A 24,617-nucleotide genomic window follows, 5' to 3' on the forward strand; every position below is an offset into this window, starting at 1 on the left:
ACCTCCTCCTTTATCTGTGTAAATAATCCAGCTCTGAGTAAAACATGGGTTAGGATTTTTTGCCATCCCGGACACTGGCCATAACAGCTGCATAAATACCAGGGAGTCCAGATGGTTGAATTTATCCACCAAGACCATCTTTTCTTGATCTTAACCTTTTTTTTCTTCTCTCTCATTTAGATAAAAAAGGGGGTTTTTGAACTTCTGGAAACGGGAGTCATCAGTCTGTGCAAGTCAGAATCTTTGAAGCTGGGCCTTTTCTAAATCTGCGTCCTAATGAGAATTCCAGTTTTCACTGTGGGATTTGCATCTCGTTTAATGGTTCTGGCGCACTGTGTCCACTCAGTACACATCAGCGGCTGCGTTCCTGTGTTAGCTGCCTCACCAGGTGGCTCGCTGGGAACATTTGATGGGGATCCTTTGACCAAAATGAGTGTGTCTTTTGCCAATTTCCTGTACAATAAAGTATCACCAGCATATTTTCCTCTCACCAACTGGCCTCTGATGTGACTGCACAAGAGAAGGGAAAGAGCAAAATGTTTTCCTCTCTGAGCCTCAGTTTCAGCAGCTGCAAAATGGGAATAGTATCTCGCAGGATTGTTGAGGATCCCCCATGATGGTATTTGTGGAACAGATCTGTCAGCTGTGAAGCCTGGTCCCAGCATGAAGGAGGCAGTAGTAGTGTAGTAGAAAGAGCTGTGAGTGTGTGTGGCGCTTTGTAAACATAAAAGACAACACTGAAACTACAACGGTCTTACTCATTTATTATTTAACTTGTTATTTTGAAATAATTTCAAACTTACAGAAAAGTTACAAAAATAGTATAGAGAATTTCCATATGCCCTTCCATATGCTTCTCCCAATGTTAACATTATGTCTAGCCACGGTACAGTTATCAAAACTAAGAAATCAGTGTTGGTAAAATATCGTACAATTAATAAAACTACAGAATTTATTTGATTTCACCAGTTTTTCCTCTGATGTCCATTTTCTATTTTATATTCCAAGGTCCAATCAAGGATCTCACATTGCACATAGTTGTCACATCTCCTTAGCTTCCTCAGATCGGTGACTGTTCTTCAGTCTTTTCCTTTGTTTCATGACCTTGGCACTTGAAGAGTACCGATCAGGTATTTTGTAGAATGTTCCTCAGTCTGAGCTTGTCTGTTGTTTTCTGCATTTTTTGGCCAGAATACCACAGACTTGATCTGTTCTTTCTGACGCATCACAGCCGGGGGGCAGAGTGTTGACCAGTCTTATTACTGGTGGTGTCAACCCTATCCACCTGGTTGGAGAGGTGTCTGCCAAATGTCCCCCCATGAGGTCACTGTTTGTAATATCTATCTTGGGAAAAATACTTTGAGGCTACGCAAATACCCTGTTTTCCCTCATACTTTGCCTACTGACTTTAGCAACATTGGTAGTTCTTGTCTGAAATCGTTATAACATAGTGATTTTTTCTTTCCCTCATTGCTTCAACTTTATTCATTAGAATCCTTCTGTAAAAGAAAGAGCTATCCCTTTTCTCCCATTTACTTGTTTGTTCACTTATTTATTTACATCAGTACAGGTTCATGAATGTCTAGTTTGTTCTATGGGTTATAACCCAATACTATTGGTTTTTATTTTGTTGCTCAAATTTACTTACCTTTTTATTCACTTAAATAATGTTTATTGATTACCCATCTGTGCCAAGCATTGTTTAGGGCTTTCACTTACACATAGTCTGTCGTGTTTAATCATTGACACAGTCTTGAAGAAAAAACGTTATTATTCACATTTTTTGATGTTGAAACAGACTCTCAGAAAACACACAGGAGTTTTAAGTAGTAGAGCCAGAAGTCCCCAGATCTCCCATTTTCACTTTGGGACACTATGCTTGCCTGCTTAGGGATTCAGGCATAGAAGTCAAATAAGAGATTTTTTTTTTTTTTTGAAGGCAAACAGATGCCACTAGTGGCCTATAAAATTCCACATTTGAATACTGTGAAATTTTAAGCGAGCCTGGCAGTCTAGCAAATCAGATTCCAGCAAACACACACTTCTGCACACCAGTGACTTGCTGCTGATGCACTTCTGTTGTCTGGAAGACACATGCAGGATCTCAAGAAAAGAAAAGCAAGTTCTATTCTGCAAGACCCTGACTCAGGCCTAATGAGTTAGAGGAAAAAGAAAGAAGCCACCACAATATGAAAATTTATTTAGCTATGGCTAAACTTAGCCCTATTATTTTCATCCCTTTAATCCTAACATGTGAGGTGTTCTTGGCCAATGGTAAGGAAAAAAATAGTGAACCACATGCCTTCCCAATACAGGCATTTAACTTCCTGTCAATTAACCTGTCTTAGATTAATCTGGAAGGAAATATCAAGCATGATTGTATAAGAGGAGAGATTTGCAAATTGAGGCACGTAGTCTGTGCATTTCAAAATTCAGACCAATCCACTAAGCCACTATGATATACCAAAACCAAAAAATGAGACTGTCATGATTATTATGTTTGCATATAAGTATGTGTGGGCGTGACTGTACCACACACATATATAACCACTTCCTGATTCTACAGTCATATTTAGTGCATTTGCATCGCAGCAGTTAATAGGAAAAGACAATGAAATACGAGGCAACTCCATGTATACAAAATGACTGGCAATCCCTAAAGACGCAATCTGCACAAAGGGTAAAGAGAATTGAAAGCAAGGACTTAAAAAGTCACTCTGCTCTGGCTGGTGTGGCTCAGTGAGTTGAGTGCCAGCCTGTGAACCCAAGGGTCACTGGTTCGATTCCCAGTCAGCATACGCCTCAGTTTTGGGCCAGGTCCCCATTTGGGAGTGTGTGAGAGGCAACCACACAATGATGTTTCTCTCCCCTTCCTCTCCTTCCTCCCCCCTCTCTCTAAAAATAAATAAATAAAAGGTTTTTAAAAATCCACTCTCTGGCATTTCTAATGATATAACACAACAGCTGCTAACAGATTGTCATATCCATATCAGTTTGGAGCCGTGGTTCTTTTGTCCCCCAGGTGATTTTGTCCCCCAGGTGCCATTTGCCAAGTCTGGAGACATATTTGGTTGTCACAACCGGGGGGGCACAGCTCCTGGCACCTAGTGGGGGGTCGTGACTGGCATTAGGCGGGTAGAGGCCAGGGATACTACTCAACAGTCTGCAGTGCTACCAGGCAGCCCCTCGCAACAAAGACATCCAGCCCAAAATGTCAATGTTGCTGAAACTGAGGAACCCTGTTCTAGAAATCGGAAAAGCAGAGCATGTGAAATATAATTGTATGCTTGAAATAGGTTTATTTAGAAGCAAGAAATATATAAATACAAAAATATTTATAAAAATGTGTATCTGGCTATCGCTCAAAAATGTTGCCCAGAATTATTTTTCTTACCACCTGGGATGGTTAATTTTATGTGTCAACTGGCCTGGGCCACAGGGTGCCCAGATAGTTGCTCAAATATTCTGGCTGTTTCTGTGACCATGCTTTTGGATGAGGTTAATATTTAAATGGGTGGACTTGAGTGAAGCAGACTGCCCTCCATAATGTGGGTGAGCCCCATTCTGTCAGTTGAAGGCTTAACTAGAACAAAGGTCAAGTGCTCCCTCTCCCATCCCCCCACCAAGTAGGAAAGAATTCTGCCTTCCAACTGAAACATCAGCTCTTCCTGGCTGATGGCCTTCAAACCGGGACATCGGCTCTGCAGATTTTGGACTTGCCAGCCTCTTTAACCATGTGAGCCAATTCTTAAAATTCTCTCTCTCTCTCTCCCCCCCCCCTCGCTCTCTCGCTCTCTCTCTCTCCCCCCTGCTATCTCCCCCCCCAACCTCCTTTAGTTTGGGATTTTGATTAGTATGGCTTTGTTATTTTATAAAAAGCCTAAAAGATACTGTTCTTACTGGTTTGTTACTATAGTGACCCTTTTGCTAGGCATTTAACTATGTAGTAGAATCCCAACCAATGTTGGATCAAGTACCTAGATTGCAAACATGCCTGATATTTTGTGGGCCAACCTTGTGCATATAACCTAATCTTATAGGCTGTTACAGGCTTTTAAACCCAAGCTTTTGACCATATTTATTTATTAAAACAAACAGTAGATGTAAACTAGAAGTGTTCACTGCCGTCGTCTTACGCAAGGCCGCCTGATATCAATAGCCACACCACACGTCACCACCTCCAAGCCAGATTGAAATGACATACTGAAAAATCATTTCCACAGCTGGTGTGCTCTTTCCCCCCCAGATTTGTAAGTGGGAAGCTTTGACTCTGAATTGGAAACCTCCTAGTGTAAGTATTTGCATTTATTTTGTATTCTTTTAAACTAGGTACATTTCTCAAAGTCATTACCTTCCTTAATACAAAAATTGTCCAGTGTGGCTTCCCCGCTTAATGTAAATAAAAGAGGATTAGAAATTCACCTAATCTTTTAAAAATCCTAATTCTACATCTTAAATACATCCTAAAGAAAAGGAAGTAATTAACAACCTAATGAAAATAGTGTTAGTGGATTTCTAATATGTAAGAAAAAAACAATAATACCATATTATATGTTGAACATTTAATCATTATCTTTCTTTTGCCTCATTTGGGCTACTCCAAAGCATACACTTGGGAAAATGTTAGGAGAGAGATTTTAATCTACCTTTTTTTTTTTTTTTTTCTATAGCCTTTCTTGTGGATGGAAAAAAAGGGAAGCTGTTGAGACTAGATATCTGTAGTCTACAATCCCTGTTTGCATCTCTCTTTCTTGTTATCACAAATAGAAAAGTTAGCTGTAATCTGAAGGCATTTTCCAACTTAATTTATATTCATGTTATGGAATAGCCACATTTGGAAAAAGCTGACAACACTAACTTATTTTTTGTATTAATTTCCAAGGCCTTATGCAGGTTTTTAAAGATAAATTCATTTTCCCTCTTTCAGGAAGGTCTTGCCTTGAATTAGTTACCACACCCTAGAAGCTGCTTTGGAACTACTTCCCAGTGTCACCAGATGTTGCTTTACCCAGACCCTGCTGCTGAGTATTCCTCCTCAGGATGGCACCTGGCACAAGATTTTTGAGCCTATAAGTAAAATATACCACATAGTGGCTGATTGAAGAAAGCTGCTCTCCTGCTAAATGTCAAGTCTGGTTAAGAAATAGTTCAGGAAGTCAAAAGACTGTCACTACAAAGGGGGGTTCACAACATTCTTAAGTTAATATTACCATTTTGTGGAATTACTACGAGTAGTAATGTTATAAATGACTTAAAAGTGTATCTCGGTCACCTGCAGAACCAAAATGGACAGGACATCCCAGAGTTGCCGGTCCAGATTGCCAGACAGCACTGCCTTGAAGCAGCAGCGATTACCTGCCTACCGGCTGCAGCTCTCGGCCACCAAAGTCCTCTCTGGCTTTTTTGCCACAGGAGCATTCTGCCTTGGCATTGGCATCGTCCTTATATTGTCTGCAAAGAGCATCAAGGAGATAGAGGTCTGTCTCCCCTTACATGTTTAATGCAATTTTTAAGAAGTTTCTGCTTTGGGACTACAGATGAGTGTTCCATTTGAGTGCACAGCCCCTCAACAGGGAACTAAATGAGACTAGACCATCCCTGCTTCAGCTGGCAGGTGCTGGCGGTGCCAGAGCCTCTGTGTGGGAGCTTCACTCGTCCGTGTTCCCTCTTTAGGGCAGTTCCTCTCACTGGTCAGCCCAGCCATGCTTGGATAACAGGGGTCTGCGAAGGTCAGAAGGTTTTTTTGTTGGCAGAGGACTAAGCAAGCAATTGATAGAGGTGGGAGGAGGAGAGGCAAGGCCAAATGACTGCCAGGTGCCCATGAAAAATGCTAATAAAAACAGCAAAGAGCCAAAGATAGAGGTCTTCAATTTTGCCACTTTCAAGCATAGTGACTATGTGTTTGCAAATGAACTCTCTCTGAGATCATCACTTTAATCTAGGGAAGGCAAGAAACCAAATCTTTCTGACCTCTTTAAGGACACTTAGCAAAATAAGACAAGCTCTACTCGGTGAGAAAAGCTGAAGCGAAGGGCATACACCTCAGTCACAAGCCTTTTGCCAATATGATTAACAAGCTCCTGGAGGATGAAACCCCTCTTCCCCGGAAGCTGGGCTGGGGAGGGGAAGAAGAGCTGGTCTAAGGCTAAATCGGCCATGCCCATATTCAGTCAAATGAAGTAGATGAATGTCTTATTTAAATCAGCTCTGAGCAGATTACCAGACATCCCAAACTGTGTGACCTTCACTCCAAAGGCAGTCATGGAAAGCTGACCTGTTCCATCTCCCCACGTGGCTAGCGGCAAAATTATGAAGGCCAAGCATGTCAACACTGACTTAATATTCGTGATTATGTGATGGTGCAAAGAGTGCTGTTGGGTATGCAGATGAGTCAGATAAGTAAAAGTTGATTTCTGCCCTCAGTGAGCTAATAATGATAGAGTAGGTAAGACTGTGTGGTAAGAATAGAGAGCTCAGCCACGGCTGGCTTGTACCCAGTATCCACAATCCCTCCCTCGTACATTGCCCAGCGCGTAATAGGCGCAAATGTATGAAAAGAATGAATTATTGCAAATAGTGAAGACTTCAAAAAGGAGAATATCGGTTCTGATCCTATTCCTCCTATTGCCTTTCTACTTATATTTTCTGCTGCCCTCTTTCAGCTGCCAGCATCTTATCTCTCCAGGAATCAAGTGCCCCTAAATCTTTTGAGTCCTCCAGTGTGATTTGTAAACCAGCAGGCTCCACCAGGTGGCAGAGGCAAAATGGCAGAAAGAAATTAAACTTGCCTTGTGGAAGGGGATAACAAAGTAATTGGCTTACAAGGTTAATATTCATTTCTACAAACAGCTCCTCCTGTTAACTGTTCTGTTTTCTTCTTCACCAGCCCCTTTCCTTGTTGTCATCGCCCCTCTTCCTTTACCCTCCCTGCTTCCTTCCCTCTGACGGCCCGCCCCACCCACTGTGAAGTGCAGCCTTCATGAAGAGGCAGCTGATGCCGAAAGATGTCACCTCCTGCATGTGAGGAGGACCTCACTCCATGCTTCTCGAAGGCCCCTCTGCAAAACTTTCAACAGAATGCTTTTATCATAATGTGAAGGGGGTTTTCCCACTGACTTTTTCCTTTCAGTCACTTCAGACAGAATGGTTTCTAACACTTTGCTTTTATACAAGAAAACCAGAAACCACCCAGAGAGCGGGCTCCCCTCTTGCACATGGAAGTGTTTCACTACATTGGGTGATAAGACGAAGCACATACCCCAGGCCAGCGTGATCAAGCACAGACCTAGTTGAAAAAAGTTCTGCGTGGGCTTTGCTCTTCTCACTTAGCCCTGGGGCACAACGGGAAGTGCCCTTTTTGGAGAATTTTGGCGGGGCAAGAACAACCATTTCTGCTCCTCCAAAATTCCATGTGGAACCGACTAGAATCTTTGCTGTCATATTAGAGCTATAGGCTTACAAGTCCATCTGAGCACCAAAGTAGACAATAGATAAGAGTTATGTTTTCCTCATAAAATATTTCGAGCTAGAAAGCACCTTAGGTATCGTCTACTCAAGAATCATTTGGCCATGAAACACATTTTTTTCCTAATTCTGCATTGACAGAATCCATGGAGTAGATGTGTACTACTACAATGACCTGTCAACATGAGAAACATTCAAACCTGTAGAGAATTTTTGGTTGAGCAACTGATAACAATTGCCAGGAAGCAAAATCTCAAAAGACTGAGAAATGCTCTGGAGAATGGCAGTTTAGTACCTTTTTTTACCATTACAATCAAAAGAGGAGGCAAGGGAGTTACAAGAAATCCATTGGTGATAGATTAAGGAGGTGGGGGAAAGCAAAGGTGGGGGGAACCATTGGGATTGGATAAAAAGTAAAATGATAGACACAACTTTTACATAGGTGTGTACAGGATAGTTAGCAGTTGACTATTAACATGATGACAATAACAATGGGGAGATCTATGGTCTCCCCTTGGTGCATGGCCTGTCCTTTGAGGGTATGGAAAAAGGAAATTGGACATTCCAAAGGTATGTTATCGTAGATGCAAAAAAGACAAAAGACAGGTTCAGTTAAGGTAAAGACTGGCCATTGTTAGGGAAAAATACCAGCCTAGGACATGACGACCTACCATGAATTGCTTCTATTTAAAAAGTTTTAATTTCAGACCATCCTATGTGGTCAGGTCTCTGAGTTTGTAAGGCTGCCACATAGGCCTCCCCTGAGCTTGTCAGGTTTTGCATGTGGCCCCTTTTCTTCCACAGACCTCGCAGACCAATCAATTGCTAGATGAAATGATGCTGATGAACAGAGTGTGGTCCCTAGAGTTTAAGTATTTAACTCAGGTCAGGGACTGGCTGAACTAGGATCCCAGTTTCCTTGGTCACGGTTCAGTGTGCCAGCTCTCAACTGCAATAACAGTGTTATTCTTTAAAGCTTTCTAAAAATTAGAATGCAGCTTCACCAACAGAAAAGGCATCGATATTTTACAAAATAATAGTTCAAACCCTCTGTAAAGGAACAAACTGGGTCTCATCCACGTGGTGCCTTGATGCATGACCCAACAATTAGTATTGAAGGAAATTGGTTTTTATCTACAGGATTCCATTCTTGGGGGGCTGAGAGCACGCCTCCCCCGAGCCCTGCTCTCCCATGAGACCCAGCACTTCCCCTACTCCCTGCCAGGCTATAAGCAAAAACCATGCACGGAAGTTCCCCATATCCTTATCTGTTCTTAAGCTGGCTACGCAAACCATTCTCCATTCCCTCTGGAATGTGCACACGTGGGTTTCAAAGTCCCCGTCCCCTCTCACAGCAGCTCGCTCCTTCAGGATCTGAGGCACGTTGTCCTCAGCCTCCATGTAGTGCTTCAGGGAACCGTGTGCCGTGTTACACTGGAGCAGGGTGGAGTGCAGGGAGGCACATGCCCAAGAGAGTGGCTTCTCTGTATGTTCTTCAGAGAAGCAGAAGTCTGCATTCCCGGTCACAGTTCAGTCCGTGCCCCAGGCATCTCCCACAAACCTGTGCTGTCTGGTTAGGCAGGTCCCAGACAGCTCCATCAGCTCTTCTTACACCCTTTCATGGCTTCTACTACTTCACTACAGACCGCATGGCTCCTTCTTCCTCCCTACACCAGGCTGCATGGTGCAATTTCCTTCTCTTTCAGCCCAGCCTTATTTTAAATGCTTGTCTTGGAACTTCCTATGTGACCTCATATCCAGCCTCTCCTATGATGTGCTGCTTTTGCTAGTTCTCCCATATCTTTTACCTCCTTTTGGCTGCCCTCTTTAGTCAGGGAAAGAGTTCCCTCTGACACAGGAGCATCTGCCTCCCCTGGCTATCTCAGAGTCACGATAGGTCTTAAAGTCATTTACTCCATTTGTCCCGGGAGGCAGCATAGCTATTAACTTGCCATGGTTATGCAAAGTACCTTAAATGTCAGCCATACCGTCTTCTCCCCCTTCTCCCAATCCAGGTTTGCGGGGAATATGCTTTGCTATTTTCGGGGACCCCCAGTCCACGCCCCGTTATATTGCTGTCTGTTAAAAGAATGATTTCCATTAATATAAGCATCTAAATACAATTAAGTAGCCTTTTGGCTAATCTTTAATTTAGTATTAACACTTTATCTATTTGGCTTCAAAACGCCAAGTGGTTTTGCAAGGAGTTAAAATTACTTCTGTCTTGTAATTTTCTCTTGCAAAGAATCCTAAATCCCACTGGCAGTTTACCAAGGAGAAAGTCACTCCCTTGTTTCCTAGCTCCTCCCCCATTCCCATAATCTTCTTTTTTCTCCACCAAATATGTTCTTTGTTACTTTGTCAGTTCTAAAATAACATCTTCCTTTTAAAAATTTTAAGACTGAAACAACAGTTAAAAATACTGCAAATTCATCAGCGGAGTTAAGTATCAATATATTTTTCTTTAAGTTTGAACACATAAGGGAGAAATAAGACAGTAAACCTCATTTGACCTGATCTTATAAAAAGTCATTCCAGCTGCCTCCAGTCCTGCTGTCTCCAGACAGATTTCCAGGATGAGTTTGTGTCACTTGGTGTATCCACAAAAGGTTGGACAGGATAGTCCATAGTAACAGCCAGGCCACCACCTTTCATCCCGGACTACTTGACGGGTACTTGGCTTTACGTTCTGAGAGTACCTCCCTGGTGGATGGTCCTTTCCAGGGGACTGGCAGGGTTATGGCTTCTAATAAGCATTCTGAGTCTGTGAAAATTTTCTGACTAACTGCTGCAAATCCTGGGTCTGCCTGTGGAAATGCTGAGAAGGTGTCAGGTAACCTTGGGTCCAATGTATGTTATTCCTACACCCTTGGATAACAGACTTATTAGTGATGTGACTGGTTCCATCATATACATTGAGTATTCAAAACCACTTGGTCTGGATACACTGGGATCCATTTCCTTTCTGAAGGTAACATTCTGAAGGTCTTCAGTGTCGTCTTCTAAGTGCTTTCCAACACACTGAGGGAAAGCAGAAGCCCACAGCAGCACCCACAACAACCCCTGGGCACCTGAGAGGAGCATTTCCGGCCTCTTCCTCCAGCTGCACCTTCACATAACTGAGTCCCTCAGCCAGAGCTCACAGGGTTCGCTCATTCGAGACATACTACCCTTTTTTTATAGCGTCCACTCTACTTTTAAAAAACAGATGTAACAATATTTTAAAATCAGAATGATTCCACACATGTCAATAAGCCTACATTTTGGAAACAGTTCTTTTTCTACGTTTGGTCATTTTTAATAACTTCCTCTATATGCCATGTAGAAGAATTCATTAGTATAAATATTTTCCATACAATAAAATGGAAAAACAGTGAAGTGACTTCCCCATAAAGCTGATTAGACACAGGCCATAGGCCCAGTTCTTATGAGACGTTGACTAATACTTTCCTAATGACACCTCTTTATGATCCAGGCATAAGGCTTCATCACAACAGGTTACATAAATATGCAATAAAAACACTGAATTCCAGTCAGTGGCAAAATGCTGCAGGTCCCAAAATGAAAGACAGCAGGAAGACCCACTCCTCTAGAGCGTCTGCAGAAATACACATCCCGCACAGTGGGCTGCCCTGTATTCACGGCCAGACAACATGCCCTTGACCCACACAGCTTGAAGGCTTTGGTGAACTCAGGGCTTGAATTTTAAGACATACAGTCATGTAATTTCTTTTTTTTAAGTAAAGTTATTAGTGTAACAATGGTTAGTAAGATTATATAGGTTTCAAGTGTACAGTTCTCTGATACATCATCTGTATATTGCATAGTGTGTCCACCACCCAAAGTCAATTCTTTTTTAATTAAGGAATTTCTTCTTTTATTTCTTTTTAAAATTTTACTTATTGATTTTAGAGAGAGAGGAAAAGGGGGGAAGAGAGAGGGGCATCGATTTGTTGGTCCAGTTATTTAGGCATTCATTGGTTGATTTTTATATGTGCCCTGACCGAAAATACACTAGAACCCGCAACCGTGGTGTATCAGAATGACGCTCTAAGCAACTGAGCTGCCTGACCAGGACCCAAAGTCAAGTCTTCTTAATTTTTCTTTTTCCTACCTGACAGATTAATTACACAAATATATGTGCAAATTGTGCAGAACTGCGGGAAAACGCCATTAATTTTGACAAAGAATGCACCTGCTCCATTCCTTTTTACCTGCCAGACCCAATGCAAGTAAGTGAAATTCAAGAGACTTCAGCTGGCTATATGCTGATTTCTTCCTATTCCAGAAGTTCATGATTTCCACCGAATGCTTCTCAAAACCAAAAATACAAAAAATAATGCAGGGTGGGTGTAGGGGGATCTTATAGAGTTTTGAGTTCATGTATGACTCTTCCTCCCTTTTTTCTCCTTTGGAATTTTGTTCTCCTTTGTTTTTAAGTTTCCAGATTCTTTACTTACCCAACTTTGTAACATAATCCTTAATATCAATCAAACAGGTTTTACTCCAATGTCAGCACAAGAGGGAATTGTAGAGATCGTGGCATCTAACCACTCATTTTATAGTGAGAAAATCAATGGGCTGAGAGGTTAAGTGACTTGACCAAGGTCACACAGTGAGTTAGTGTCAGGGGTCACACCTCGTGGGACTCTCCTTGGGTTCCCCCAAGTCATTGTGCATCTGCAATTGCCTAATCCCTAAGGCCAGTCTTGGCCTGGCTGTCAGGCACTGAAAGAGATGCCAAAGAAATAGTAAGAGTCTCAACTCTTGGGATGATTAAAGTCATGTGTTAGTTAGCCCAGGTCCTCTGAGAAGCTGACGCCAAGACAGGATTAGACATGCAAGAGATTTACTGTGGGAACTGCTCATAAGGGAAAATGGGGAGAGGGCCGGAGGAGGCTGAGGGAGCTGTCAGACCACAACACAGCTCTGACCCCTGTAAAGGGGAAGGAAGCGGGGAGGGAAGGGAAAAGAAGGAGGGAAGCTAGATCTTAGACAGTAGTGTATTCTTAAGAAAGTTTCAGCAAGGCTCAGTGAAATTGCAAGGTTACTGATGACTTCCATGTGGACAAATGCAACAGCGAGGCCTTGGTGCTTTGGCAGCCCACCGGGCACAGGTGGTGGATCACTCCCTTGTCCTTGACACACTTTCTTCTCTTGGCTTTCAGGACACCACACTCTCCTGGACTTCCTCCTAGCTCTCTGGCTGCCCTCCTGTGGTTTCTTTGCTGCTCCTCGTGTTTTCCTCAAACTCTGTGTTGAGAGCTGCAGAGTTTTAGTCTTAGTCTTCGGTCACCCCGTCTGTATGTGCACTCACTCCTTGGAAACATCATCAACCTCCTGGCTTTGAATGCCATCTATTGCCAACACTCTTTTATATCTCTAGCCCAAACTTCTCTTCCAATATCCACACTTGTGTTTCCAATCACCTTCCTGATGTCTAAATTTGGATGACTAACAGATATATGAAGCTCAACATTTCCAAAACTGAACTCCTGACACCCATATCTCCCCTGGGTGGGGAAAAAAACCCCTATTCCACCCATAGACTTCTCAGCCTCAGCTGATAGCAGCTCCATCCTTCTGGCACCCAGGCCAAGGACCCAGGAGTCATTCTTGACTCCTTCCATTCTCTGACACCGCACACCCAATCCTTCCTGTTTACCTTCAAAATACAGGGTCCGGCAGAAGTAAAGCCTGCTTGCCTGGGGTTGGTAGGGTAATAATATGGTTGTAATAATTTAAAGATTTGATTTGAACATTTCACCTAAAATGTCATATGGTGTGCCTGACTGTGATGTTGTTACGTTACAGAATTACATGTTTATGGTTTTGTAATTAAAAAAGGGAGGGGGCTGTTATTTGTGCCGAACCCTGTATATCCAGAGTCCGCCCACTTCTCCACACCTCTGCTGCTACTACCTAGCTCCGTGCCACATTCTACTCACACCTGAATTTCTGCAATAATCTCCTAACAGGTCTTCCTGCTTATATCAGTGTGTCAATAGAGCAGCTAGAGTAAGCTTTTTAAAGCATAAGTCATGTTATGTTATTCCTTTGCTTACAAATTCTTGCAATAGCCCCTCTTTCCACTAAGTGAAAAAGCCTAAGGCTTTACAAGGCCCTACATGATTTCATTTTGTATTTCCTCTCTGACCTGACCCCTCCATTCTATTCCACCCACCTCCGCACCAACCACACTGACTCCTCATTCTTCAGACAAGCGGGACATACTCTTGCCTTGTGCCTGATATCCACTCGGTGAACTCCCCTGCCTCCTGCAGGTCTTGGCTCGGTTCTCACTTTAGCAAGGCCTACGCTGGCCAACCTGTCTCACACTATGGCTTGTCTACTCCCTCCCCTCTTGCACTCCTGATCCTTGTTACTTTGCTGTGATTTCTGTTTTTTCCATAGTACTTACTGCCTTCTAATATGCTGTAGAAATTAACAGTTTATTATAAACATGTATTGTTTTTTGTCGATCACTATTGTATCGTGAGCACCCATAACAGTGCCTGGCACACTGTTGGTACTCAATTAATGTTTATTGAATGATCATATGAATCTTCTCTTCCTCCACAGCACATAGCGCAATATATTTCACATGATAGATGTGCAGAAAATGTTTGCTAAAATATTAAGTGAATGGAGGAAAGGTAAAGTGCTAAAGTACATGGCTTTATGCTCTAGTAAGCTTTGGTTTTTATGTGTCTCTTTTTTATTCCCCCCTTAAACCCAGAAGAAAGTATGTTGCTGTCAGTAATATTTCAAATATATCTGTATTGATTATGGGTAGCTCTAATCATTTTTGTAAGTCAGATATAAATTATAAGGAAATTACTGAGTTGTTCTTGAGTTATAACTGAAATCTATATAAAGCCAGTGGGGGGAAGCTTTACAAATTTTTATTATTCTTTTATTATAGGTCAAAATTCTAGTTCTCTACAGCTATACCCTTTCTTGTCTTCCTCGGTTCCTCATGCTGCCTCCAAAGTAAAAGTGACTGTCACTTACTTTGGGGGAGGATAGATAGATGGAAATAAAATAGAAATTTATTCTCTCACAGTATGGAAGTCAGGAAGCTGAAGTCAATATGTCAAGCAGTGTTGTTCCTTCTTGGGGGCTCAGAGTTCTTAAATTTTTGAAGAAAAAGATCCGAAGGACTTCAGTTCCCATCTGTCTGTAGTCTTTGAAACCCTAAAGGCCAATGAAGCATTACCAGCTGCTAACCATTCCTTTCAGGCAATGGCTTTCCCGTAAAAATCCAACCCACTACTTAGGGCAATGACAAGGCTTTCCACTCCACAGTTAGCACACGAGGCGTGTGCTCGGCGATGACTCCACGTAAGACTCTCGGCCCTAAACTCAGGATCCTGCACCAAGTGCCACTGTTGTAAAGAGGGGATACTCCTTAATAAAGTGTGTGCCTCCAGAACTAATCAAAAAGATGATCTTTGAGGCCTTGTTAAACCAAATCTTGGGCCAAGAATCATTGAAAAGAGATTATAAAAACACTCCTGTCCATAGTGTGCTGAGTGTTCTCTGCCTATTTATTTTATCATTTATATGAATATATAGCTTTGGGTAAGTAGGATTCTCTTTTTAGCTTCCAAGAAAATGTACGGTAAATTCCTTTCTGTGGATTTCATGTTTTTTTACAGTTAAGGGTCAACAACAGCGGTTTCCTCTTTGGGCGAGGAAATGTGATCAGCCATTCCCGCCACGCCTGGCTTGTTCACCTTCACGTCCCTGCTCTCTGTCTAGCGTGTGGCAGGCTGCCTCTTTGTCATGACCCAGCATCTCCCCTTCTCAGTGTTCCACGGGTTTTTCTCTTACAAGTGACTAAGCTCGCCGGTTTTTGCTGTTTTCTGTAACTGGCCACACTTACCGTTACCTTTATTTCCAGCCTGCCTTGGGTACCAGCTTCCATTTTCCATGCTCAGCTTCCTAAAGGTCTTAAGGGCGGGGCCAAAACCTTTCCAAGTGCTGTGTTTGTATAGTGTAAGAAAACCAATTGACTTGGGGGATCGCGAAGAATTACTTTTGTATTTCTGGCACTGAATATAGCATGTAACATATGGAAGGCACTTAAAATAAATGTTATGCTGTCATATATTTTTGGATATAGGCCTTATTATTTTGGAGGTAGCTCCTATATTAATTATAAACAGCTACACTGGCTATTTCTTTTGCATTATATATGCTATTAGTAAAACCTCTATCAAGTCTGAGCCTAGAGAATTTCCAGAGCCTTGGTGCGTGACAGTACAGGTAGAAGCATGATAGCAGCCGACGACTGGGCAGCCTCATACAGCAGTGGGCATGAAAAGACATGTCTCTCATAGCAACAAGTTGACTTATAGCTAAGGTGAAAATCACCCTTTTGGGGGTAAATGAATTATTCCTTCTTTTTGTCCATAACAAGCGGTTCACCTTTTTTGGGGCAAGTACTGTGTGCCAGGTACTGTGCTAGATCCTAAGGATAAAAAAACAAAAACAACAGGAACTAGGCCACAAAGAGCCAGCACGCATATGTACCAAAATATGTTCAGTGGCTCCAATTTTGAATTACACTTCATGGGTTTGCTTTGAAATCACATGACTTTGTCACCTACTACAACAACCCCTAGACAAAACATTTTTTTCTAGCATACTGGGAAATGACAATATTTGTCAAGTCAGATTTTATATATTGAGAATACAAAGCCTGGTTATAAAAAAATTTTTTCAAGGCAGGGGTGCAGTAGGCTTATAAAAACTAGAAGTAAGTTATTTAATCATTTTAATAATTCTTTATTGACCAGGATTTTCCAACATTCATTTTTATGTTTCTATTTTAATTTTTTTCCATTCCAATTGGCATTCAATATTATATCCAGTGTTGCTTTTTAAAAATTATTTCTTGGGTTTCTGTTTGATATAAAGAAACTCAGTTCCCATCATTTTTTTCTTTACTACTTTTCATATTTTGAAAATTCTGTCCATGTTTATTAATATTTCAGTTTATTTTTCTTACTCTGTTACTTTTTGCTTTTCTCCTTTACAGGGTAATGTTTACATGTACTACAAATTGTATGGCTTCCATCAGAACCTCTATCGATATAGTCTCTCTAGAAGTAATATCCAGCTGATGGGTAAAGATGTAAAGGTAAGTAAGGCTTCATTAACTTTGGCATAATGCAATACTCCTTTTGTTAAAACCAGATGGATCTTTCAGTCTAAAAGAGAGTATGAAAAATAAATTTGAGAGCTGTGGTTTTACAAGACAGAAATGCTCATTTCATTCTTGCATAAATTGAAGCGGCTGGATAGTCAGGATAACTGCCATTGATAAAAGGAGAACTTTTCCTCTTCAGAGCGGTGATATGAATCTTGTCCCATTAAATGATTATCCTTTCATGTACCGACCTTTTTTTTATTTGACAGCATTTTATATTAAAATTGGATACATATTGGATTGTTCAAATCTTTGTAATAATGAATGTGTAAGAAGGGCAAATCTTGAAGTACCTTTCAACCACAATTCAGGCTTTTATGTTTCTGTTCATAACGTTGATGGTATATAGTCAATGGACCCATTGACTTCAATGTTATTCCTTCACACTTAATATCTGTAGTTATCTTTAAAGTTGCCCATTTTAGTTGATGAATTCACCATCCATTTCGAAGGTAACTTTGAGCAGTTTGTCTTGTCTGGGTCACATTACATCTAGCATTGCCTTTCCTATAATTGGGGCCTTCAATCCAGCCAACTTTAATAAATTTGGCTCTACTTGAATAAAAGCCTTTGGTTTAATTGACTACCCTTATAAACCTAGGACTGCAAAATTTTATTTTTGATAGGTGATATTCAGCATGCTGGCAAGAAAAGCTAGAAGGAAACCCTTTTTCCACACTGACGTTATTATATGAAAGTAATAAACAAATGATTTTTCCCAACCATTCTTTTAAAAATATATTCTGGTTTTTAGGTAGATAGATTCCCTATGACAAGTCATCCAGCAATGGACTCATGATTTTTATACCTTTTGGAATATAAATCACACTTCAATAAAAACAAGTTTTAAAGTGTATTCCATTGTAGACTTAAGGCAATATTTAACATAGCCAGCAAGGTAAAGTTCCTTCCTGCAGATATATTGGGTGTGCCATGTATTGTAAAAGAGAAAAATATTACACACACACTCCCCCTCTCTAAAACACAAAAATTTCCTAGTCTAAGTGAGCTGGAAGGCTGGGGAAAATCAGTTAGTAGTCCATAACCTTTGTGTCAATAAATTAGTGTGCGTTGATTTACATTACCAGTGTTCTCATTTTCAACATTCTAAAGGGGTTTACCAAAAGCACTTCTCAATCATGTATCATCGTGCTTTCAGAATGTCGGAAACTGTGATTCATTCAGAAACACCCGCAATGGGACCCCCATCTGTCCTTGTGGAGCTATTGCCAATAGCATATTCAATGGTAGGTGATTTGTTCTTTCTCCATGGTGCGCCCTTTCATAAGCGTGAAACCTAAATGTCCAGAAAATCCCCTCTGCAGGAGTGAGGCAGTGTTTTTTTTAAATATTTTGTATCCATTATCCACTGACTTACGGTATTTTATTTGCAAGTAAGGTCTTCCTTACCAGAGATTCAAAGTCGTTCAGACATGAGTTAAATGGAGTTTAAGAGTATTTTTCAATAATTGGGACCTTAGCAAGAAATTTCAAATAAAAAGTAGTATTGTAATTCCAGCATCTATGGCATGAAGGCATGTGGAGTCTGCTAAAACCCTGGTTTATTTTTCATGTCCAGTTTTGCATGTCAAAGGTGGCAAAAATGCTTGCATCTCTAACACAATTTTTAATTTTCTTACAGACACCATTATTCTTTTGTACAACCTTAATTCATCTATATATATCAAAGTCCCAATGTTATCAAGTGGAATTACATGGTGGACCGATAAGTTCATCAAGTTCCAGAATCCATATTCCAATAATCTTCCTAGTGCATTTGCAGGTAAGATCCGTACATTAACTTAATATTTTTTATTTCTTTTTAGAAACTTCGGTTTTCATGTGTGAGGAGATATTTAGGACCGCTCCATCCTCCTTCTTTGTTGACTGCCTTTCGGTTCTGACTTTCCCGCCCCGTGAGCACTTCTCTCACGCCCCTGCCGGGAACGCGAGACGGCTGGGGCCCTTCTGCCTCCCTCCCGGTTTACCGTTGTTAGTAACGAGGCAATGCTTTAAGGAACTTGCTGCTTCGTCTACAATTAGGGTGGCCATGTTATTCATGCTCTGAGCTGGTGCACTTTTGAGAATGAAAGCGGGTGTAGAATAACTAAAGTTATATATTTATTTGAAATGTGTATTTATTGATCAATAAATTGACATGATCATTTGGTAGACCTGTAATTCTATTACGAACTACTTTAAAAATGATGCTATTTAAAATATTAAAGCATGCCTGTGTACATTACACCAGCTTCTTAAAAAGCTACTTTATTACCTAAGCATTAAAAGATAGCATAAGCGCCCTGACTGGTGTGGCTCAGTGGGTTGGAATGTCATCCTGCAAACAGAAAGTTCACTGGTTCAATTCCCAGTCAGGGCACATGCCTGGGTTACAGGCAGGTCCCCAGTTGGGGGTACATGCGAAAGGCAACTGATAGATGTATCACCCCCTCTCTTTCTGCCTCCCTTCCCCTCTCTGTAAAAATAATAAATAAACTCTTTTAAAAAAAGATAACACAAAATAATAATTCTGGATGCATAATCACAAACTTTATCAGTTTCTTAGCCATAATCTGTCTTCATCACACACCCCTGTACTTGTCAAATGAATTTTTCTTTAAAAAATATTTTATTAAAATATTCTTTTTAATTTTTTTTACAAAGTTATCTATAATCTTTTTCAAGTTTCATTTTATAGTTAATCCATTTGTATTTGTTAATACCTTAAACTGATTCTTCTCTTTTGACCCTAATTTTTTTTAATTGAAAAAATACCTATAGGTGCTGAGATACCTATTATGCTCACAACCAATTTTACTAAATGGAGGATATTCTCAGTTTCAGGTTTTTGTATTGAAATATGTTGGTATTGTAACCCAAATATTTTCATGGGGACTATCTTTTTGACCTCACATTCTTTTCTATTCATGATTCTTTTGAATGTATTATTAAATTTAGATGCTACAAGATCTTAGACCTCCTTGATATTATCTAATTCCAGCAGAGAAGAAAATTTATTTAGTTAAAAACAGGAGCTCCATCAAAATATACATTGAGATATTCCAAAGCACAATTATATAATTTAAACTTAAATCTTATATGCATTTTACACTCTCATCATATAATATGTTAAATTATTCCCTTGCTTTTAGAGGGGTAAATTTCAATATCTTTTTCTTTGCAGTTTATTAAATCTTCAAAAACTAAAGTTTTTTTGGCATTCTGTATTGCAGGTAGTTTAAACATTTTTTTCAACTATTTTGAACAGAAGTCAATAAAAATTATATGGCTCATTTACTAAACAAAGTTCACAATCATCATAGGATGCACCCTTAGATATACAAATTAGTTCTTCAGGAGCTCACACATTTCTAAAACTCCGGTTGATGGTGTGTAGAAAGGCAGACCGCACTTACTACCATGCTGAAGCATTTCTTTCATTTAGCATACATGTCATTGGAAAAACTTTGCAGTTCAGTTTCTCTAAATGTGGACATATAAAAATATTCATATTTGCACAATGACAGCTCTTATTCTGATTAATAAAATACTGTGGCTTGTTTAGGTGTATTTGTGAATTGTGTATATACTTCAAATGATTTTAAGTACCTTTCTTTTTGAATTTCTCAACTAACCAAGAAAATTATCCACTCGGGTGTTGTGCTCCACTGAATTTTCATTTATTTTATCACTACAAAACCAAAAAATTTACATTTGATTGTTGAATTTTTAAACTGACTTTATAGTCATATTTGTTATAGTACTGAGGTTTTATTTTCCAAATTTGAATATCAGAAAACTTTGCTCTGATTCCATGAAGAACCAAATCAAAATAAAATAAATAAACAAGCCATTATTATAATTAATTTATTCTGATATTTCTGTGAAGCATCTGAAGACAGTGATGTAAAGCTGGCCTCATTTAGCCGTTTACAAAGTTCTTTTGTGCTACTGGAGCCAACACATCAGAGGTTTCCTTTGATTACAGAAAAAAAAATTCTAATAAAAAAGTGAAACTACATGGAGACTCATTTGATCTAAATGAAAAGTCATGCCTACATAGTGCTATAAGTGGACCTTCTATAGCTACCTGAGGTAAAGCAGTGTCCTTGGATACACTCTTAAAAATAAGCACAAACTTTTGAAGTAGATTCCGATGTCCTGCAGTAGATTTATGTCTTGATTGTCATTGACATAACCCACATATGATTTTTTAATGTCACCAATATGCCCCTCCCACATTTCCTTCGAGTCTCTATAACCATTATTTTTAATGATTGCATACTCAGGCGACTTATATACACACATGTTTTTTTTTAAAAAGACTAATTTCTATTTCTCCCTCCTCAAGAACCCAAAAGTTATTTCATTCTCTACATTGTAAGGAAAACTGAAGGCAGTAGATGATTTTTCTCCACCACATCCATTATTCTCTTCCTGCAGGAACTGCAAAGCCCCCCTACTGGCCCAAGCCTATCTATGAGCTGGATGAAGAGGATTCTGGAAACAACGGCTTCATTAATGAGGACTTCATTGTGTGGATGCGGACAGCAGCCTTTCCCACCTTCAAAAAACTGCACCGTCGACTCAATCGAATACAGCATTTCACTGAAGGCTTGCCTGCTGGTAATTACAGTTTCCACATAACCTACAGTATCCTTTCATACTACTTCTTTTTGCAGTGCAGGAAAATCAGTGTCCATCTAGGTACTAGTTGTTGAATTATTTCATCCTATGGTTTTCTATTCTTCATTCAGATCTATCTATGTAAAGAAATACATAGACAATACTGTCTTTCCTTCATAGAGCCATTTGTCCCCATTTTATATAATCAAATGTGTACTGTCTTAAGAGCTAATAGTTAATACCAGTATCGAGTAAGTAGATGCAGACAAGTAGGGAAGGACTATTTCTGTCCCCCAAGAAAGATTCAGCACTTGGCCTAGAGATCTAACACCGTGAGGAGAAGCCTGCTGTACAGGACGGGGTGAGACGGAGGACGTGGAAATGAAGGAGAGTGGGGTGCTAAACAGTAAATCTGGAATATGGACTAAAACTAACTAAAACCGAGAGACACTATAGAACCTTTTATTCGAGACAAAAGCACCATAGACCAAAGGAGCCCTGGAGTCGAGGGGCAGCCCCAGCTCACCCAACCCACTTGGGGAGCCCCCGAGCTCTGCACTGAAGGAGCCGCGCCCCACCCCCCACCTTGGAGGCGTGAGCCAGCTTGCCGGGGCCTGTGCCTTTTGGTTATGGACAGTCCAAGTTGGAGACATACGCTTTAAAATGAGGCTCTGAATTTTTCCACTTAATTCAAAAATATAAAGGTAACCCTTGACTTTAAAACAAAAAAAGACTTAACTTCAAAATGACACCAAACACTATCTTTAAAAAAGCTATATACTAAAACACAATTTACACTAACTCTGGTCTTCAGACTTACAGCGTCTTCCTGATTCTCCCTGAGGCAGAACTCTCTGGGAGGCAGGATGTTCCCAGGGCTTGTCCACAGCTTTGAGACATCAGCCGGGGCATCTCAGGGCCACTGTTAGGAGTGGCTCGCAGGAGCCCAGCGAGACAGAAGACCTTAGCACCAAATGCCTCCTCCGTTTCTTTACACCTTGGGAAGCATGAATGAGAAATTCTTGGGGATAGTGAATGGCTGCTTGTGCTGCAGTTCCCTGCTACATCTTTTCTGTTCAAGAGTAGAGTGAGGGCACTTCCATCCTGACAAGGGGGTGGGGACATTCCTCAGTCCAAGATATCCCCACCGATGTGACACCATCTACCTGTCAGTTTGCTGCCTTCTTTTGTTTCCTGACCAGGACCGTTTGCCTTCAGTTCTTTCCTTTAGCAAGGCCTCCAGTTTGTAAAAATGAAAGCCATAAATGGCTCTCTCTTTTGCAGCCTTATATATACAAATCAAAGGGTAAGCCATAGAATGCTATCTTTTAAATAAGATTTTTACAAATCCCCCCTTACCCCCCCCCCCAAAAAAATATTGACAATGAGTTAGAATCAGAAGGAGTTGGACCTTCTAATCCCCTCATCTTTATCTGCGATGGCCTTACCAGTAAAGCAGTTTTAGTTGCAATCAATAAACAGGATTGGGGAGAAGGTACAACCATCAGGAACTGCTGTCCTCACAGTGCATGACAGAGCTTGGGTTGAGGGGAAGAGGAAGGGAGTCTGTGTTCCAAACAAAGGAGACACTCTATTTCTCCTGGTGGGTGACTTCATTCACAGTCATATTTTAAAGCTGGTGTCTCTCAGATCTAAATCTTCCATGGAGAACCTCAGCCTTGAGCTTCAGTCCTATCTCTGTTCTACCTGGGTTGAGCCCTCGTGTGAGTATTACTCAGCCAGCCTCATGGGCTGCCTGATTCACACAGAGAACTAAGCCTGAGCTGCAGAAAATGCCTACCACTTCTAACAGAGAAAAGATGTTCTCTGTGTGAGGAAAAGACCTCTCACAGAGCTGAAGGAGTGAGAAAACAGGCAGATGAGTGGAGGTGGCACCCAAGGACCTGGTGACAATGAGGAATTTTGATGTGAAGTAGAGAGACCTGGTTTCCTAACAAGTTTACTTGTGCTTTAATAAATAGTGTGCTGCCAAGGGATTTGAGGCCTCTTAAGCCCTTTGCTGGGAAATGCTGCTGCCCTGTGCCGTTGCTATGAGAAGCCTTTATTTGTTTATTAGTTGGTTTACAAAAGGCACCAGATGTTTAAAAACCCCAGACCACATGCATAATCAAAATGACATCATTAAAATGCTAACGATAGCAAACCCACTTCAAACTGTTTCCACCCAGCAGTGAGGGATGCTGGTCTTTAAAACCCAGACCAATGCCCCACGTTTGGTTTGCACATCGAAAATGTTTTGCCGTTCAGCTCACTATTTTTTGTTCTTCATTCCTCTTGAAGAATTTTCCCTGACGTAGGAATTCAAACCTTACTTAGTCTATGAAGGACTTTAGCCTGCCCTGGGTCTCCTGATTCATAAAACAAAAATTTAGGTTTGCTGTAAAACTATCTGTATTCTTTTCATTTTCTTGGGTTTAAATATATTTGTTCATTTCTTTTGTCCGTAAGTCATTCAGATCTATCTGTGTCGGAATCTCTTTCATGCATTACAACTATGTAGAGGCAAGGCTTCTTTTTACTTAATTTCATTCCAGTAAGATACAACGTACTATTTGGTAAATACTAGACCATATGAAATTGAATCATCAACCTTGTTTTTACCTACAAGAACAGCAATTGTATATGGTTCAACCAAATGTACTTAGCTTACGCAGTGGTACAGCTGAGAAGTGTGAAGACAGATCCTTAACAGATCTTTTCTTAGACTTTCCTGTAACCGGGTTCCACGGAGAAAAATCAGTTGTTCTTTCCACCCTGACGTGGAGTGGAGGCAGCAGCCTGTTCTTAGGTCTTGCTTACACAGTGACAGGAGCCATGACATGGTTGGCCTCCTTTTCAATGATGGCCATTCACCTGATGCAGAAAGAAAGGAAAACGTTCTTCCCCAGCTGTCAAGTCAAGCTTTAAAAAGCAAAGCAGAAATCACAGAAATGGATGGTGAAGTAATGGAGCCGAAGACTTCTGACAAGGCTTGAAATGACTGGGACATTTTTCTTCACGGGGAACTGCACTGATGAACCAAGTACAATCCCGGGTGGATAAATGAGGATGTCAGAGTGAAGAAGAGAAGGAGGTGGGGGAGGAAGAGGAAAAAGCATAATTATGGATAATAAAATGTCCTTGGGGAATAGAAATCATCCTTGAGTTCTAAACCAAGTCTCTGACATTTATTTAAAGCCCTGTGCCTAAAGGCAGGTGAGTGCCTAAGAGCTCACCAGGCAAGAGTGAGTAGGCGCGGGGTCCCCAAGATTAGGCGAACCCTTTCAACCGTCAGTCAGGCTCAGGCCAT

At 40.8% G+C, this 24,617-nt stretch overlaps 2 protein-coding genes across 2 annotated transcripts in view; both read left to right on the top strand.

Annotated features, from left to right (window-relative positions):
- The window catches only part of CMSS1 (cms1 ribosomal small subunit homolog), a 370,489-nt gene extending 369,759 nt beyond the window's left edge, over positions 1–730 (top strand). Inside the window, exon 10 of the mRNA XM_054577358.1 lies at positions 181–730. Within this exon, the coding sequence (XP_054433333.1) occupies positions 181–264 (84 nt within the window). The 3' untranslated portion in view covers positions 265–730. The remainder of the gene's footprint in view (positions 1–180) is intronic.
- Positions 731–5,285: 4,555 nt separating this feature from the next.
- On the top strand, positions 5,286–24,235 carry LOC129073599 (cell cycle control protein 50C-like). The gene is made up of 7 exons (XM_054577245.1): positions 5,286–5,477; positions 11,586–11,696; positions 16,511–16,612; positions 17,841–17,928; positions 18,324–18,464; positions 21,125–21,334; positions 24,033–24,235. Exons 1-7 carry the CDS (start codon positions 5,286–5,288, stop codon positions 24,233–24,235), a joined length of 1,047 nt encoding a protein of 348 aa, XP_054433220.1.
- The last annotated feature ends 382 nt before the right edge of the window (positions 24,236–24,617 follow it).

Source organism: Pteronotus mesoamericanus, unplaced genomic scaffold, assembly GCF_021234165.1.
Source record: "Pteronotus mesoamericanus isolate MK-2021 breed Mesoamerican mustached bat unplaced genomic scaffold, CSHL_Meso_final contig_42, whole genome shotgun sequence".
NCBI lineage: Eukaryota > Metazoa > Chordata > Mammalia > Chiroptera > Mormoopidae > Pteronotus > Pteronotus mesoamericanus.

Bases quoted from the DNA above. Each gene is read 5' to 3' on its own strand.
- LOC129073599 (XM_054577245.1), top strand. From the start codon at position 5,286: ATGGACAGGACATCCCAGAGTTGCCGGTCCAGATTGCCAGACAGCACT. The intron at 5,478-11,585 runs GTCTGTCTCCCC...CCTACCTGACAG, and splicing joins AGAGCATCAAGGAGATAGAG to ATTAATTACACAAATATATG. The intron at 16,613-17,840 runs GTAAGTAAGGCT...TCGTGCTTTCAG, and splicing joins TGATGGGTAAAGATGTAAAG to AATGTCGGAAACTGTGATTC.